The sequence below is a fragment of the Zonotrichia albicollis genome, chromosome 4, assembly GCF_047830755.1.
Source record: "Zonotrichia albicollis isolate bZonAlb1 chromosome 4, bZonAlb1.hap1, whole genome shotgun sequence".
In the NCBI taxonomy this organism is placed as follows: domain Eukaryota; kingdom Metazoa; phylum Chordata; class Aves; order Passeriformes; family Passerellidae; genus Zonotrichia; species Zonotrichia albicollis.
Genome location: NC_133822.1, coordinates 35,295,863 through 35,309,186, shown reverse-complemented (window position 1 = coordinate 35,309,186; position 13,324 = coordinate 35,295,863). Strand labels below are relative to the sequence as shown.

At 51.9% G+C, this 13,324-nt stretch overlaps 2 protein-coding genes across 4 annotated transcripts in view; one reads left to right on the top strand and one right to left on the bottom strand.

The window, feature by feature from the left end:
• Positions 1-855: 855 nt before the first annotated feature.
• Positions 856-7,041, top strand: CHADL (chondroadherin like). The gene is made up of 5 exons (XM_014268260.3): positions 856-1,268; positions 2,248-2,418; positions 2,510-4,171; positions 4,837-5,003; positions 5,341-7,041. Exons 2-5 carry the CDS (start codon positions 2,266-2,268, stop codon positions 5,564-5,566), a joined length of 2,208 nt encoding a protein of 735 aa, XP_014123735.2. The 5' UTR covers positions 856-1,268; positions 2,248-2,265; the 3' UTR covers positions 5,567-7,041.
• A 1,391-nt stretch (positions 7,042-8,432) lies between these two features.
• The window catches only part of L3MBTL2 (L3MBTL histone methyl-lysine binding protein 2), an 18,238-nt gene continuing 13,346 nt past the window's right edge, over positions 8,433-13,324 (bottom strand). For 2 of the 3 annotated variants that reach the window (XM_005488660.3, XM_005488661.3), the window contains exons 14-17: positions 11,991-12,225; positions 11,231-11,296; positions 10,182-10,304; positions 8,433-9,362 (exon numbers count right to left, since the gene is read on the bottom strand). In XM_005488660.3, coding sequence (XP_005488717.2) covers positions 9,253-9,362; positions 10,182-10,304; positions 11,231-11,296; positions 11,991-12,225 — 534 coding nt within the window. In that variant the 3' untranslated portion in view covers positions 8,433-9,252. The remainder of the gene's footprint in view (positions 9,363-10,181; positions 10,305-11,230; positions 11,297-11,990; positions 12,226-13,324) is intronic. The other variant, XM_005488662.3, reaches the window with a different exon arrangement.

Below are 13,324 nucleotides of genomic sequence, written 5' to 3'. Positions count from 1 at the left end.
GCTTGAGGGTCTGGCTGTGGGGCTATTGGGTCATGGCTCCCTTCGGGAGCTGGAGCTTCTCAGGCCCGAGTGTGTCATCGTCCATTGGCAGAAGCTGTGGGACAAGGAGGTAAGTGAGCAGGAGCAGGTGCAGCTTCAAAGTCCAGCGTTGAACGGTGAGGTACGAGCAGCAGGGATGTGTGGCAGGTCTTGGAAGATGCCAGTGTCTCTCTGGGACCTGTTTGCTCTGGCAGGTGAGATTGCTGCCAGGAGACGGTCACTCTTTGCTCTCCCTGATGGGGCATGAAGGTAGCACATCTGAACTTCCACTCCAGCTGCTGTCCTGCCAACCCTGCTGCCCTCTGCCTGGCCCTTCCATCATCTACTGTGTCCAGGAGCCCCCTTCCCTGGCTTGTCAACAGCCTGTAGAGCAAAATGTCCCTGGTGGTGGCCTGGCCTCTGCTGGAGAACCATGGAGAGGGTAAGGTCTTGTACCAGGCACTGAATGTCTCCTCTAGCCCTTCCCCAGCCTCACCCCAGCCTCTTATTTTGTTCATTTACCCAGCAATGCTCTCAGCTGCTTCAGCTTCTACCGAGGCTGCTGCATAGGAGAAGGGCTTGAAGTGGAATGAGATACTAGTATCAAATCTTCCAATATTTTTGTAAGGCTGCAGATCTCTTCCCATTCCCTGGGAGAGTAAAACAACAGTCTGGAAAGAAAATGAACGCCTCCTTGTCCTTCTGTAAGCTAATGATGATGGTGCAGACAATGCCAATCCAGCCTCTCCTAAAGAAGCAAAAAAGCAAGATCAGGAGAGTGGAGGGCAGTAAACGTGGCAGGACTGGTCAGCTGCCTCTCCTTTTGCTCAGGCTTACGACTGCCATTGCCATTCATCTTTGAATTTGGCTGAATGTCATCTTGCTGCCCTGCAGCTCTGTAGCTCCTGTGACTAACACAGCCTGGAAAATGAAGGCAGAGCCCTGGAAACAGTGAGTGCAAACCCCACATGGGCTTTGCTGGGTTGGTGCTCTCAGCCCCCGGTGAATCAAGGGGGAGGTAATGTCTGGGTTGCTGCCCTCTCTCCAGGGGTGGCTTACCCTTCCTCCCCCCGTCCTTTTCCTCCTCCCACGTTTGTGGCTCTGCCTGGTGAGAGCTGCTGCGAAAGCAACACAACGGGGCCCATTCAGTTCTCACTTCTGCAAGGAGAGCAAACAGCAGTGCAGGAGCTCGGCAGCTGCTAGACAGGGCAGGGGACACTTTCCTCTCTTCGACACATCTTAAAGTCCAGGTACTCCGAACTCTGAGTGTGTGAACTATCCAGGTGTGAGAGAGGGAGTGATGGCATGATGTCTGGCATGTGGCAGTGCTCCAGGCACTGAGTTCAGGGACATTACTTGGTGGCACTGGGCAGTGGGCGTGCAGGAGAGGGCTGCCCCAGTGTGTGTGTGTGTGTGTGGGCTGCAGCAGGACTAGATGGGGTGACAGCAGGAGAGCAGCGTAGGTGTATGGGACCACAGGGGACAATGAGCTACAGTGGGCATGAGGCTGTGCACTACAGTGGCTCCACAAATTTAAGCCTTGCAGACCCCACTGATGCTGTCTCAGAGTTAAGCAGGATGCATTGGTCATATCTGGAGCCTGCTGCCTCCTCTGTGTTTCTCCCAGCCTTGGCCTCTGATACCTTCACCCCAGGGGCTCACTCCTGCCCAGCCAAAACCAACCTTTCCTTCCTGCAGCTAAACAGTGGAGTTCTATTCCAAACACTGCTATGAATAGCTTAGGAGGGAAGCAGGGAGCTTGCAGGGAGAGAGGCAGATGACCAGGATGGTGGAGACATGGGGCATTTGCCATTTAAAGAAGGGTTGCAGCTCAGAAGCCTCTGTGATCACATTCTCTGGATGGCTACACCTGCTGGCCTTACAAAAAGAATTGTAGGAGAGATATTGATAGCTTGCACAGTCTAAGGCAATCTTAAGTTAGTGATATTTGAAGAAAATGCAGGGGGAGGGTAGGTGGCTGTTTCAAGACAGCTCCTTGTGAGTGACCTGCTCGCTGCAACATTCACTTTTCATTCCAAGGATTCCTCCTCTCTTTTTTCCACTCTTCCTCATTTATAACTTGTGAAATCAGTGTGAGAGAAAATGAGACCTGACCCACTAAGTGACAGCAGCAGCCATCTTGATACATGGGGTTCCAAGCAGGCGATGCTCTTTGGGGATGCATGTGAGCCTCGCCTCTCCCCTGGCCTTACATCTGTCTCTCCCCAGCCACAGGTGCCCTCCAATATGGGGCCATCCTGGGGACTCCTCCTGCTTGCAGCAGCCTTGGGGGCGACGGCTGCCGCCCGCTGCCCTGCACCCTGTGTCTGCGATAACCTCCGTGCCCATGTCCTGTGTCTCAATGGGAGCCTGACTGCCATCCCTGACACCATCCCAGAGGTGGGAAGGGGAAGAAAGGTCAAGGGATGGGCAGAGAAAATAGGTATGGCAGCCCTGGGGTGATTCAGTGTTTTATTTGTGTGACTGACAGCTCACCAGAAAACTAGACCTTCGGGGCAACAGTTTCATGGTCATCCCAGCGGGAGCCTTCCTTGCTACCCCCTACCTGACACACTTAGACCTACGGCATTGCAAGGTGGAGAGGCTGGAGGAAGGGGCTTTCCGGGGTCTGGGGAGGCTTGTCTACCTGAACCTGGCCTCCAATGGCATAGCCCTCCTCTATCAGGAGTCCCTGGATGGGCTCTTCTCCCTCCAGCAGCTCATTCTGGAGGGGAATCGCATTGAAGAGATACAGCCGGGTGCTTTTGGTCATCTGGCATCCCTCACTGTCCTTGACCTGAGGGCAAATGCTTTGGTGTACCTCCCAGACATGATCTTCCAGGGTCTGCAGGTTCTTAGATGGCTCCGGCTGTCTCACAATGCCCTCCATGTGCTGGGCACTGAGGCCTTTGCTGCTCTGCCTGCCCTGCGCAGGCTGAGCCTGGACCACAACGAGCTGCAGGCACTGCCTGGCGAGGCTCTTGCCAGGTTGGATGGGGCTACCCGGCTAGACCTGGGCCACAACCCCATCACCTACGTGGCCGAGGAAGCCCTAGCCATGGCCTCGCTGAGGCACCTCTTCCTGGACCACGCCTCCCTCCAGGATGTGGCACCTGATGCCTTTGCCCGCAGTCCCCAGCTCCGTATTCTGGACCTCCGGGAAAACCAGCTGCAGGGGCTGCCACCCCTGGCTGGGGCAGGGGGGCTGGTAAGGGTCAGCCTGGATGGGAACCCTCTTCTCTGCTCCTGCCTCCTGCGCCCCTTCCACAAGTGGCTGGCAAGGGCACGAGTGCAGGCCGAGGGTGCCTGTGCTGCACCCCCTGCTCTCCGTGGCCGGTCCCTCGACTCCCTGAAGTCCCCTGAGATGAGATGCAGTCGCCTCCGGCCACCCCCCAGCCCCACTGCACCACCAGAGCAGCTGAGTTCAGCCAGCAGCAGGCAGTGTCCCCGGGGATGTGTCTGCTCCCCTGATTTCCACCACGGGTCCTGTGAGAACAGGGACCTGCAGGAGATCCCTCGGCCCTTCCCCGAGGACACGCGCCTTCTCGACCTGCGCCGAAACCGCTTCAGGACAGTGCCACCGGATGCCTTCCCTGGCCTGAAGGAGCTGGTGTCACTCCACCTGCAGAGGTGCAGCATCAGGGAGCTGCAGCCCGGGGCACTCCGGGGGCTGGAGAGCCTGGTCTACCTGTACCTCACCGACAACCACCTCTCCACCCTGGAGGCTGCTGCCTTTGAGGGGGCCCCGCAGCTGGCCTACCTCGACCTGGACCACAATGCCTTCACCCGCGTGCCTGCGGGCACCTTCCGGCTCTTGCCCAACCTCATCTCCCTCCATCTGCAGCACAACGCCATCGGGGAGCTGGTGGAGGGTGACCTGGCCGGAGCCAGGGGGCTCCGCTGGCTCTACCTAGCTGGGAATGCCATCAGGCACATTGCCCCGGCTGCCCTGGCTCCCACCAAGATGCTGGAAAAGCTGCAGCTGGAGGGAAACCACTTGTCAGAGGTGCCCACAGCAGCCCTGCGGGGCCTGCCTGCCCTGAGTGAGTTGAAGCTGTCCCGAAACCCCATCAAGCACATGGGGGATGGTGTCTTCCTGCCAGTGGCCTCCAGCCTGCAGCACCTCTACCTGGACAACATGGGCCTGGAGTGGGTGAGTGTCTTATGGGACTCCCAAGGGGCAGTGGCACCACAGGGCATATTAGCTGGTGGCCCCTATAGGGTCATCCAAACAGACATCCTCGAATTCCCGAGACTTCAGGAGGTGTTCCATAGCCTGGCTGGGAAGCCAGATTTTTTCAGGCTCATCTGTAGCATTCCCTTGCTTCAACCTTCATCCTGGCTCCCTTGGGAGAAGCTTATTCCCTCCAGTCCTTTAACACCTAATTTCATTGGAGTCCACACCATTTCCTAAACCACCTGCTTCCCCCAGCTCCGGCCAGATTGTTCTTTCTCTTATTACAGGGTGTCCTGCAGGCCTCTCCACTGCTATTATCCTGAATATTTCCATTCTCACAAGGAAGTGGTATTAGCAACACCCTCATAAAAACTGTGTATCTTAACAGCACCCAGGGATCACTCTGAGACCTCCTGCATGTGACCTTCTCTCGAAGACTGAACAAGAGTCTAATGACTTCCAAAATGTGATTGAAATGGTTTGAATTAATTAACAGTCCCTCCTATTTAAAACAGCTCTTTTGTGGGCCACCAGCTTCAGGAAGGTTATCAGGCCCCCCAAGATGATCAGAAGTGCAGGGGCAGAGATCTGCTCCCCTGCCTTGATCAGCATGCCCCTGACTTACCCTTCTTCCATTGCAGATTTCCCCCCAAGCCTTCACTGGCCTCGGTCCCAAGATCAGAAGCCTCTACCTGGAGAGCAACAAAATGAGTAACATACCTGACATGAACAACTTCACGGGGCTGGAGATCCTCAACCTGCAGGATGTGCCGTTCCACTGTGACTGCCAGCTCCTTCCGCTGCACAGGTGAGTGCCACAAGGGGGGAGCAGCCCCAGGGATCTGCCTGGGGGGCAGCTGAACCTCCTATGGGAAAGGCACAAACTCACAGCCCACTGGCCATTTTTGGTCTTTTCCCATGGTGGCGAGATGTAGCACACTTCTGTGTGCAAGGATAGAAGTTGCCTGGGCTTTCTGGGTGTAGGGAAAACAACCACAAGCGGGACGGGCAAATATTGAGATATTCAGAGGTCACCCAGGTTACCTGGCCTTACTTTGAAGTGATCATTCACTTATGGGCATAGACTTTTGCCCTGTCTTTCACCCTTCCTCATTTCTTTCCCTGATCTTCTACCACATTTCCAGGTGGATCAACAAACTCAACCTCTGTGTAGGGGCCACCTGTGGTTCCCCTGCAGAAGCCCAGGGGCTGAAGGTGAAGCTTTCCACCACTTTCCAAACTTGTCCTGGCTGGGGACAAGGTGAGGCTGGGGAAACCAATCCTAACAAGACTAAAGCTGCAAGCAAGCCCAGCAAGAAAAAGAGGTTGGGAAAATCTCCAGCCAGAGGCTTCAGTAAGAGGAGAGCTTAGGGTTTATTAATGTGTGTAGGACATGTGCTGGACACAGAGGGCCATACCTACATTCTGACTAAAGCAGTTTTTCTAGACTTGTCCCCACCATGGAGACATGAACATTGCCCAAGGTGCATAGGAGAGCCTGGTGCCACCAAAACAATGCTGATTTGCCAAAGATGCAGGATTTGCTTTTGCAAGACACAAAAGGTACATTCCATAGAGTCTGCAGCATGCTTTGGTGATGCAAACAATGAAGCCAAATACTTGATGCTTCTTTCCAAGGCTTCATCCAGCCATGTGAAAAAGCTGCTGTCCAGAAGTTTGGTTTTGTTTTTGAAAGCACTTTCACAGCTGCCAAAATCATAGAAGAACCCAGAGTGGGACTGCAACCAGCGCCATCCAAGGTCCTGCAAGGTCCTGCACTGGCACAAATCTTATTTTGAAAGCTTAAAAATTATTAGTGAAAATGTTGCCTTAATTCCCAGAAGTTCCTCAGAATTAAACCATATGCACATGGAAGCCTTTTTATTTCCTGCAGAATTCGATCAGTGGTCTGTAAGTGATCCCATGATAAACAATGTGCTCAACCTACTCCCCATGACTGCATAGGTTGGGACCCCAGACCCCAGCAGTCTGCTTAAATTGAAAAGATTCTGAAAGATAAATGTACAGATAAAGATATGTTTTGACTAACTCAGGATTTTGGTGGCCTGGAAAGCAATATGCAAGCCTTGGGCCTCTTCCTGAAGTTGGTCACAGGGTTTTAGGGTACTGATCATAGACCAAATTTACAGTACCACTGTTAAAAAATTAAAAACTCAAACCATGCTCCAAGTCCTCTGCCATTCTGGGTTCAAAAGCATGAAATTATAGAAGTGGACACATAGTGCAGATGAATATCTGGTTTTGAGGCCAGTGCCATGGAGAAGGTTTTGGCTTTTGTGACAATAGTGTGTGCTTTAATGATTGTAACATGTTAGGTGGATGGGATCCACCTGTCTATGATGGGATCCACCTATCTATAACGGGTAAGAGAATCTTTGGCAGCAGCCTGCCTAATTTGGTGAGATGGGCTTTAAACTAAACAACTCAGTGTAGGTGAGGTCTGAAGTCCCATGGCTTCCTCTGGGCAGTAGATCACACCAATCAGTGCAGTGAAAGATGTTCCTTGACTGTCCCTCACAGTAAACATCAAAGAGCTACCACCAGAGGTGTTTATAGTCGTGGGTGAATCCTCCTAAACTCCTTCTTGGGCAATCCAATTGCTTGCTTAAACCAGATGTGAGGGGGACAATTTCAGGTTCTTCCCTGGCAAGCTGTAGGATGGCATGAAAAGGTTAAAGGGACAGGGAGGTACTGAGTCCCTCTGCAGGTGACTTGAAGAGGTAGTAGACACAGGGGAGCACACTTGGAGTCTTAGAGAGGTGAGCCAGGGACTCCTGAGGTAACAGAAGCCAACAGGGATACCTGCAGGGAAATATCTCAAAGGAATTAAGGGGTGTTCCTCTGGGAAGGTGATGCAGCCCACAGCCTGTCCAAGGTGCCCTTACCCCAAAGCACACAGAATGGGCAACAAACCAAAGGAGGGGCTGGGTGCCACCATGCTGCTGGAAAGTCATCACCTTGTTGCCATTACTGAAACTTGGTGGGACAAATTGTGTGACTGGAGTGTGACTGTCAATGGCTGTGAGCTGTTCAGGAGACAGAAAGGAGGGAGAGGTGGAGGGGGTGCCCTCCATGTCAATAGTGCACTGAGTGTGAAGAGCTGCCTCTGAAGAACAGCCATGAGCAGGCTGAAATATTGTGGGTAAAAATCAGACACTGAGGCAACAAAGGAACCCTGAGGCCGGGCTCTGCTACAGCTGCCTGCCCAAGGGGAGCCACTGCCAAAGCATTCCTGCCCCAGCCACAGGAGGTGTGGTGCTCACACACTCCAGTCCTGCTGGGGGACTTCAGCCACCCTGACAGCTACTGGGGAAGCACCAAGGGAACTGCAGGCAATCCAGGAGACTCCTGCAATGCATGGAAGACAGCTCCTTGAGCCAGGTGGACTTGTGTAAAGCTTTTGACACAGACCCTCACAACTATTCCCTCCAAACTGGAGTGATGGGTTCCATGGGTGGACTGTTTGGTGGATTAGGAATTGTTTTGATGGTTGCCTGCAACCATCAACCAGTGGTCAACAGCTGAGAGTCCCAGTGGGCGTCAGTGACAGTGGTGTCCCTCAGGGGTCTGTACTGGAACCAGTGTTTTTTAATGTCTTCGTTACTGACACAGACAAAACAATCAGAGGCACACTCAGCAAGTTTGCAGATAGCACCAAGCTGAGTGGTGCTCTTCACTCACCTGAAGGATGGGATGCCAGCCACAGAGATCTGAACAGACTCCAAAGTGAGCACATGGAAATCTCATGAGGTTTAACAAGACCCAGTGCAAGGTGCTGCACCTGGGCTGGGGACACCTCCAGTATCAACACAAGCTAGGGCATGAAGGGATCAAGGGCAGTCCTACTGAGGACTTGGGGATACAGGTGGATGAGAGGCTGGACATGACCCAGCAATGGCACTCACAGCACAGAAAGCCAATCAAGCATCAAGAGATGAGTGAAAGCATGAAAAGCAGCATGGCCAGAGTGAGGGAGGGGATTCTCCCTCTGCAGTGCTGCATCCAGCCCTGAGGTCCTCTGCACAAAAAAAGGACATATACCTGTTGGAGCAAGTCCACAGGAGGCCACCAAAATGATTAAAGGGATAGAACACCTCTCCTATGAGGAAATGCTGATAGAATTGGGATTGTTCACTCTGGAAAAGAGACGGCTTCGAGGTAACCTAACTGCAGTCTCCTGATACCTGAAGGGAACATACAGGCAAGATGAGACAAGACCACTAACAAGAGCATGTAGTGACAGCACGAGGAGGAATGGGTTCAAACTGAAAGACAGTAGTTTTAGATGATGTATTAGGAAAAAATTCTTTACTGTGAGGGTGGTGAGGCACTGGAACAGGTTGCCCAGGAAGGTTGTGGATTCTTCATCCCTGGAAGTGTTCAGGCCAGGTTGGATGGGGCTCTGGGCAACCTGGTCTAGTGGTAGGTGTCCCTGCCCACAGCAGGGGTACTAAAACTAGATGAGGATCTTGAGATCTTTAAGGTCCTCTTCCAACCCAAACCATTCTATGAAAAAAGGTCTCACTTCTTCAGCAGGCATCATCATCTCCTTTTGTTTCTTCACCTCTTTCCACTCTTCCTGTCCCGATTTTCTTGGGGTTCGCAGCACTTAGACCAGAGAGCACAGCACCAAAGTCCTACAGGGGCAGCTCCTTTCCTGATACGTCCTGCACTCGTCACTTGTCACCTCCAGCCAAAGCTAAGAACTCAAACTGGCCTTTTGTGCTCTGGTAGCCTCTTTCCTTGTTTTGAGCTCCTGATCCAAAAGGTGCCTTTAAAAGCAGGCAGGCACAACTACAGCAGCCACCCTGGTCATGCTCTGCAGCACACCTGCAGTCTTCCTGCTGTTTCCTAGGGCTTAATATTACAAGTCTGGAGGAAATTTTCTTGGACACCAGGAAAGCAGAGTTACAATGCCATAGGGTGGTCTGCTTTAAAAAAGGAAGGCCCTTTTGGTCCTCTGTTTCCCTTTGCTGGGACCTTCCCTAGAGAGCCACAAGGTGAAGCTGCTGTGGGCAGCTGTGGAATGCTCCAGATCAGTCTGTGTCCTCCTCCTTTATGCTGCTGATGGGAACAGGAAGCTCTGTCTGTCCAAATTCTGCATCTGAAGGGTCAATGGTTTCTTCTTTCACCCGCACAGCAATGACTAGCAAGAGAGAAAGAGAGAGGGAAAAATAAGTAAATAAAATCAACCCATGTTGACTAGCATTACCTGCAGCACCTTCAAACCAGATCTGTCCATGCAGGTACTTAAAATGCCCCAGGCCCTGGTGCCAGCCCACTCCCTGAGGGTGCCTCACCACAGGCAGCCCTGTCATGCCACTGCAAAGCTATCCACGGTCATAGCAGCAATCAGGATGGCACTAAACCCTGGCAGCATTCAGCTGCTGGCCCCCAAGAACAACTCCTAAGGGATGATGACATCCAAAGCTGATGTCATCCATTTTCAATCTGCCTGGGCTCACATTTAAGGGGAACTTAAATGAACAGGAGGGACCTTTCATGACTCTCCAATCCACATGTGCACAAGGCACCTCACCCACCCTCCTTCCCCCTACCCGCCAGGGTTGGCAGGTGACCCAGCTGCTCTGCTGGTCACCACAGCATGAGAGGTTGTGTTCACATGCTGCAACAGCCCTGCTGGGGATTGGGATGAGACAGCCACCCCTGACATATCCACTTTGTCTCTCCTCCCTCACCTCACACAACCAGGCCCTCAGCAGGCATTAGCAGCATTGAGATTTTGAGCAGTACTGGTCTCACCAAACCTTCTCAGGAGGCAAACCTTTCCAGGGAAAGCAAGCAAATGCTTTCTTCTACTCTCTTGAGTGTCTCTGGAGGAGTAGGGAAGGACATTTGACATGCTGCTGCCTTCTCCTGCCTGGGGATGCCCATGAATACTGGCCAAGAGAGTGTATGGGGAGAGGTGGATGTGGCTGCAGGGTACAATAACTCATTCCCTTACTCTCATCGGGTGCTGGCTCTGGCAAAGCCTGGCTGGCAGCTTTTGCTTCTCGTTTTGAGTTCATGGCAGAAGGCTTCTTGACAGGCTGCTTGACACTGCGGGCTTTGGCAGGTAACTTTTTTCCTTAAAGAGATAACAGACTATGAACAAAAGTGTATTTCTTTTTCCCTGGAAAATCAGCAACCCTGCTCCTCTGAGAAACCACAGGCCAGGGACCAGCACAACTGAACAGAAAGCTACATGGTCATTAGCTGCCAACTGGTTATGCAACAGAAATGGCCTACTGGAGAAAAATTCTACAGTCATCATCTCAAAATATGCTCCTTCATGTTCTCCTTCATTAAAGGCAAGGCACTTTAGCATGTGTTTAACTTCCAAGGAGCAGGTCCTCTCAGAATCAGTGTGGAGTCAGCTTTGCTTACCTGTCTGAGTCTAGTCCTAGGCAATGAGCATATTTGCTGCAAGGTGCAGACACTGTAACTGCAATGTTCTGGTTTTTAGCTGACCTTTTTATTTAGGTTGAAAATCTTTATGTTCTTTGGATGTACTTTCCCCTCCACCCCCCAAGAAGGAATTTATTGTCTGTCTACATGATTTGCCACAGCTACTGCAACAAAGACAACAACAATGACAAGATGAAACAATAAAAGTATTTCTACTGGCCTCTTCAGCCATCTTAAGGCTTTCTTTCCCTCAGCACAAAGCAGAGTTGCTCTCCAGCTACCCTCCAGCTGCAGCAAACATCTCCCTCCAACCATGGACACAGTAGTGAAAGCAGCACAACCTCACACCTGGAAGCAAGTGCCATATATACCTCAGCCAACAGAAAACAGACTGCAAAACAGATCCTTCCCGCACACAGCTCTCTGCTCTTTAAGTAACAGGGCAGGTAAGAAGGGTGAAACTGTGTTGGTAAACCCACAGCCAAAAGAGGGCATCCACAGCAAGACAAGGCCTCTCTCTCCTGCTCTGATGGGACATGAACAGGGTTCCTCTAACTGGGCCCAGCCTGCGAGCGAGCGGGAGGGCACTAATCAAACATCACTCACTCTTCTTTCCATAGGGTTTCTTCCTCTTCTTGGGCACCTCCTTGGCCTTCGCTGGAGCTGTGGGCTCTGTCATGGAGACGAGAGGGAAACGAAAGCCAAGTCCCATAACCAGTAGGTAACTGGGATGAAGTGACATAAGCGAGAAACAGATATACCCGTCCCCCCAAGCCAAAGCCCTCTTCCCAAGACAACCAGCTGAGGGGAAAGCAAGGCTCTAGTGTAGTTGCTCTCTGTGCTTCCAGGTGAGGGCCCAGAGCGGCAGGCTGGGGCAGCACAGGGGAGAGAGGCCCAGTATAGACTTGGTAGGGGCAGTAAAGAAACAAGATTTGTAGTTTGAAACAAGAAGGAGAACATCTGCAAAGGTGAGGAAGTGGCCTCCCTGTGACAAGGGGACGAATGAACTCTTGAGAGGATGCTCTTACCTTTTATAGACAGAGTCAAAGAGCTGACGAGGAAAGGGAGCATGGGGCAAGTTCCTGCTGCTACCTGGCTAAGGTTATAGCTATTCTTAATATAAGGGAGCTGTGCAGGGATAGGACCACCTGGAACTCTACCCAACTTCCTCAGGAGCAATTCTCTGTTGGTGTGGGGGAACAGAGCCAATCTCAAAACTCAGGCTGTTTTCTCCCTATCAAGGCTCCTTCCTCTGCCAGCTGCTAGAACGTGGCAACAGAGGAAGATTTCTGGTAGCCAGTGCAAATCAAGGAGGAAGGAAATCTTTATCTCTAACATTAGAAACCACAGTAAAATCTTCACTCACCTGGAACCACTGGTGGTTGAAGCTGGTAGCCTGTCAGCTCACACCACCCCACAGGATAAATGTCTGGAGACTCGCAGTCCACCCACTGGTCATACTCGTTGTCCCAGCCATCAAAATGGATGCTAAGGAGACGTTGGACTACACGCTTCACCGTGGCCACACAGATGAGCCGGGGTTCCATCAGGTCCACTGCCTCCACCTTCATGCCTGCCTTGAAGCCATGGTTGGGACAGTCCTGGGCGCATAAAAATGAAAAAAAATTAAAAGAAAAGCCAAGGCCATTGCACTCAGTCCAAACCCTTTTCTGGCCAACACCATTCTCACACAGGCTGGCCTTTAGTCTAAAGCAAGCAGACAACAAGCCCACAGATCCAAAAACAGATCCAAGGCCAGCTGTCTCCTCAGCCAATTTCAGCCCAGCCTTTAGAAGCAAGATCCTGCTGTGAGGGGAGCAGCAGTTCAGGAACACAATCAAACAATTACCTCTGGGAAATCAGAAAAATCAGCATAGGCCCAGGTGCTGCAGCAGTTTTGTTGATGTAAAGCAGCCCCAACCTCCACCCAACATGCCAGCCACACATCCAGGCAATGAGCAATGCAGAGCCCACCAGGAGCCTGGAGCTCACAGAAACACTAGAAAAATCACAGGAAACAGAGGGACCCACAAAAGGCAGGACACTGATGTCCCAACTCAGAGAGTACATACTCCTGGGCTTTTGAGGTCTCCCTAAAGTGCTGTCAGCAAACTGCAGCCCACTAGAGACTGCATATATTGTGTGTACTGCATATTGTCTGTCCTGACTTCAGGAAGACTTTTGACACTGCCACAAGAACCTCATAGAGAAGATGACTGAACTATACAGGCTGGGTGCGGATGCGGCAAGACAGACTGAAAACTGGCTGAGTGACCGGGCCAGGAGGATGGTTATTAGTGGCATGAAATCTAGTTGGAGGCTAGTAAATAGCAGTGTACCCCAGGGATCAATACTGGATCCATTCCTATCGAACATCTTAATTAATTATCCAGATGACATGTCAGAGTATCATGTCAAACCAAGCAAGCTTGCCTGTAGTAGAAAGCGGGGAGGAGAGACAGAATATACTAGATGGTTGTGCTGCCCTCCAGAGGCACCTTGACAAGCTGGAATCCCTTATCTGCAGAGGAAGAACCCCAGGCACCAGCACAAGCTAGGGGCAGACTGACTGGAAAGCAGCGTGGCCAAAAAGGGCCTGGGAATCCCAGTGGACGTGAAGTTGAACGTGGGCCAGGGAAGTGCCCTTGGCACAAAGAAGGCTAATGGTAAGCTGTTCTCAGCAGGTCAGTGGAAATGATC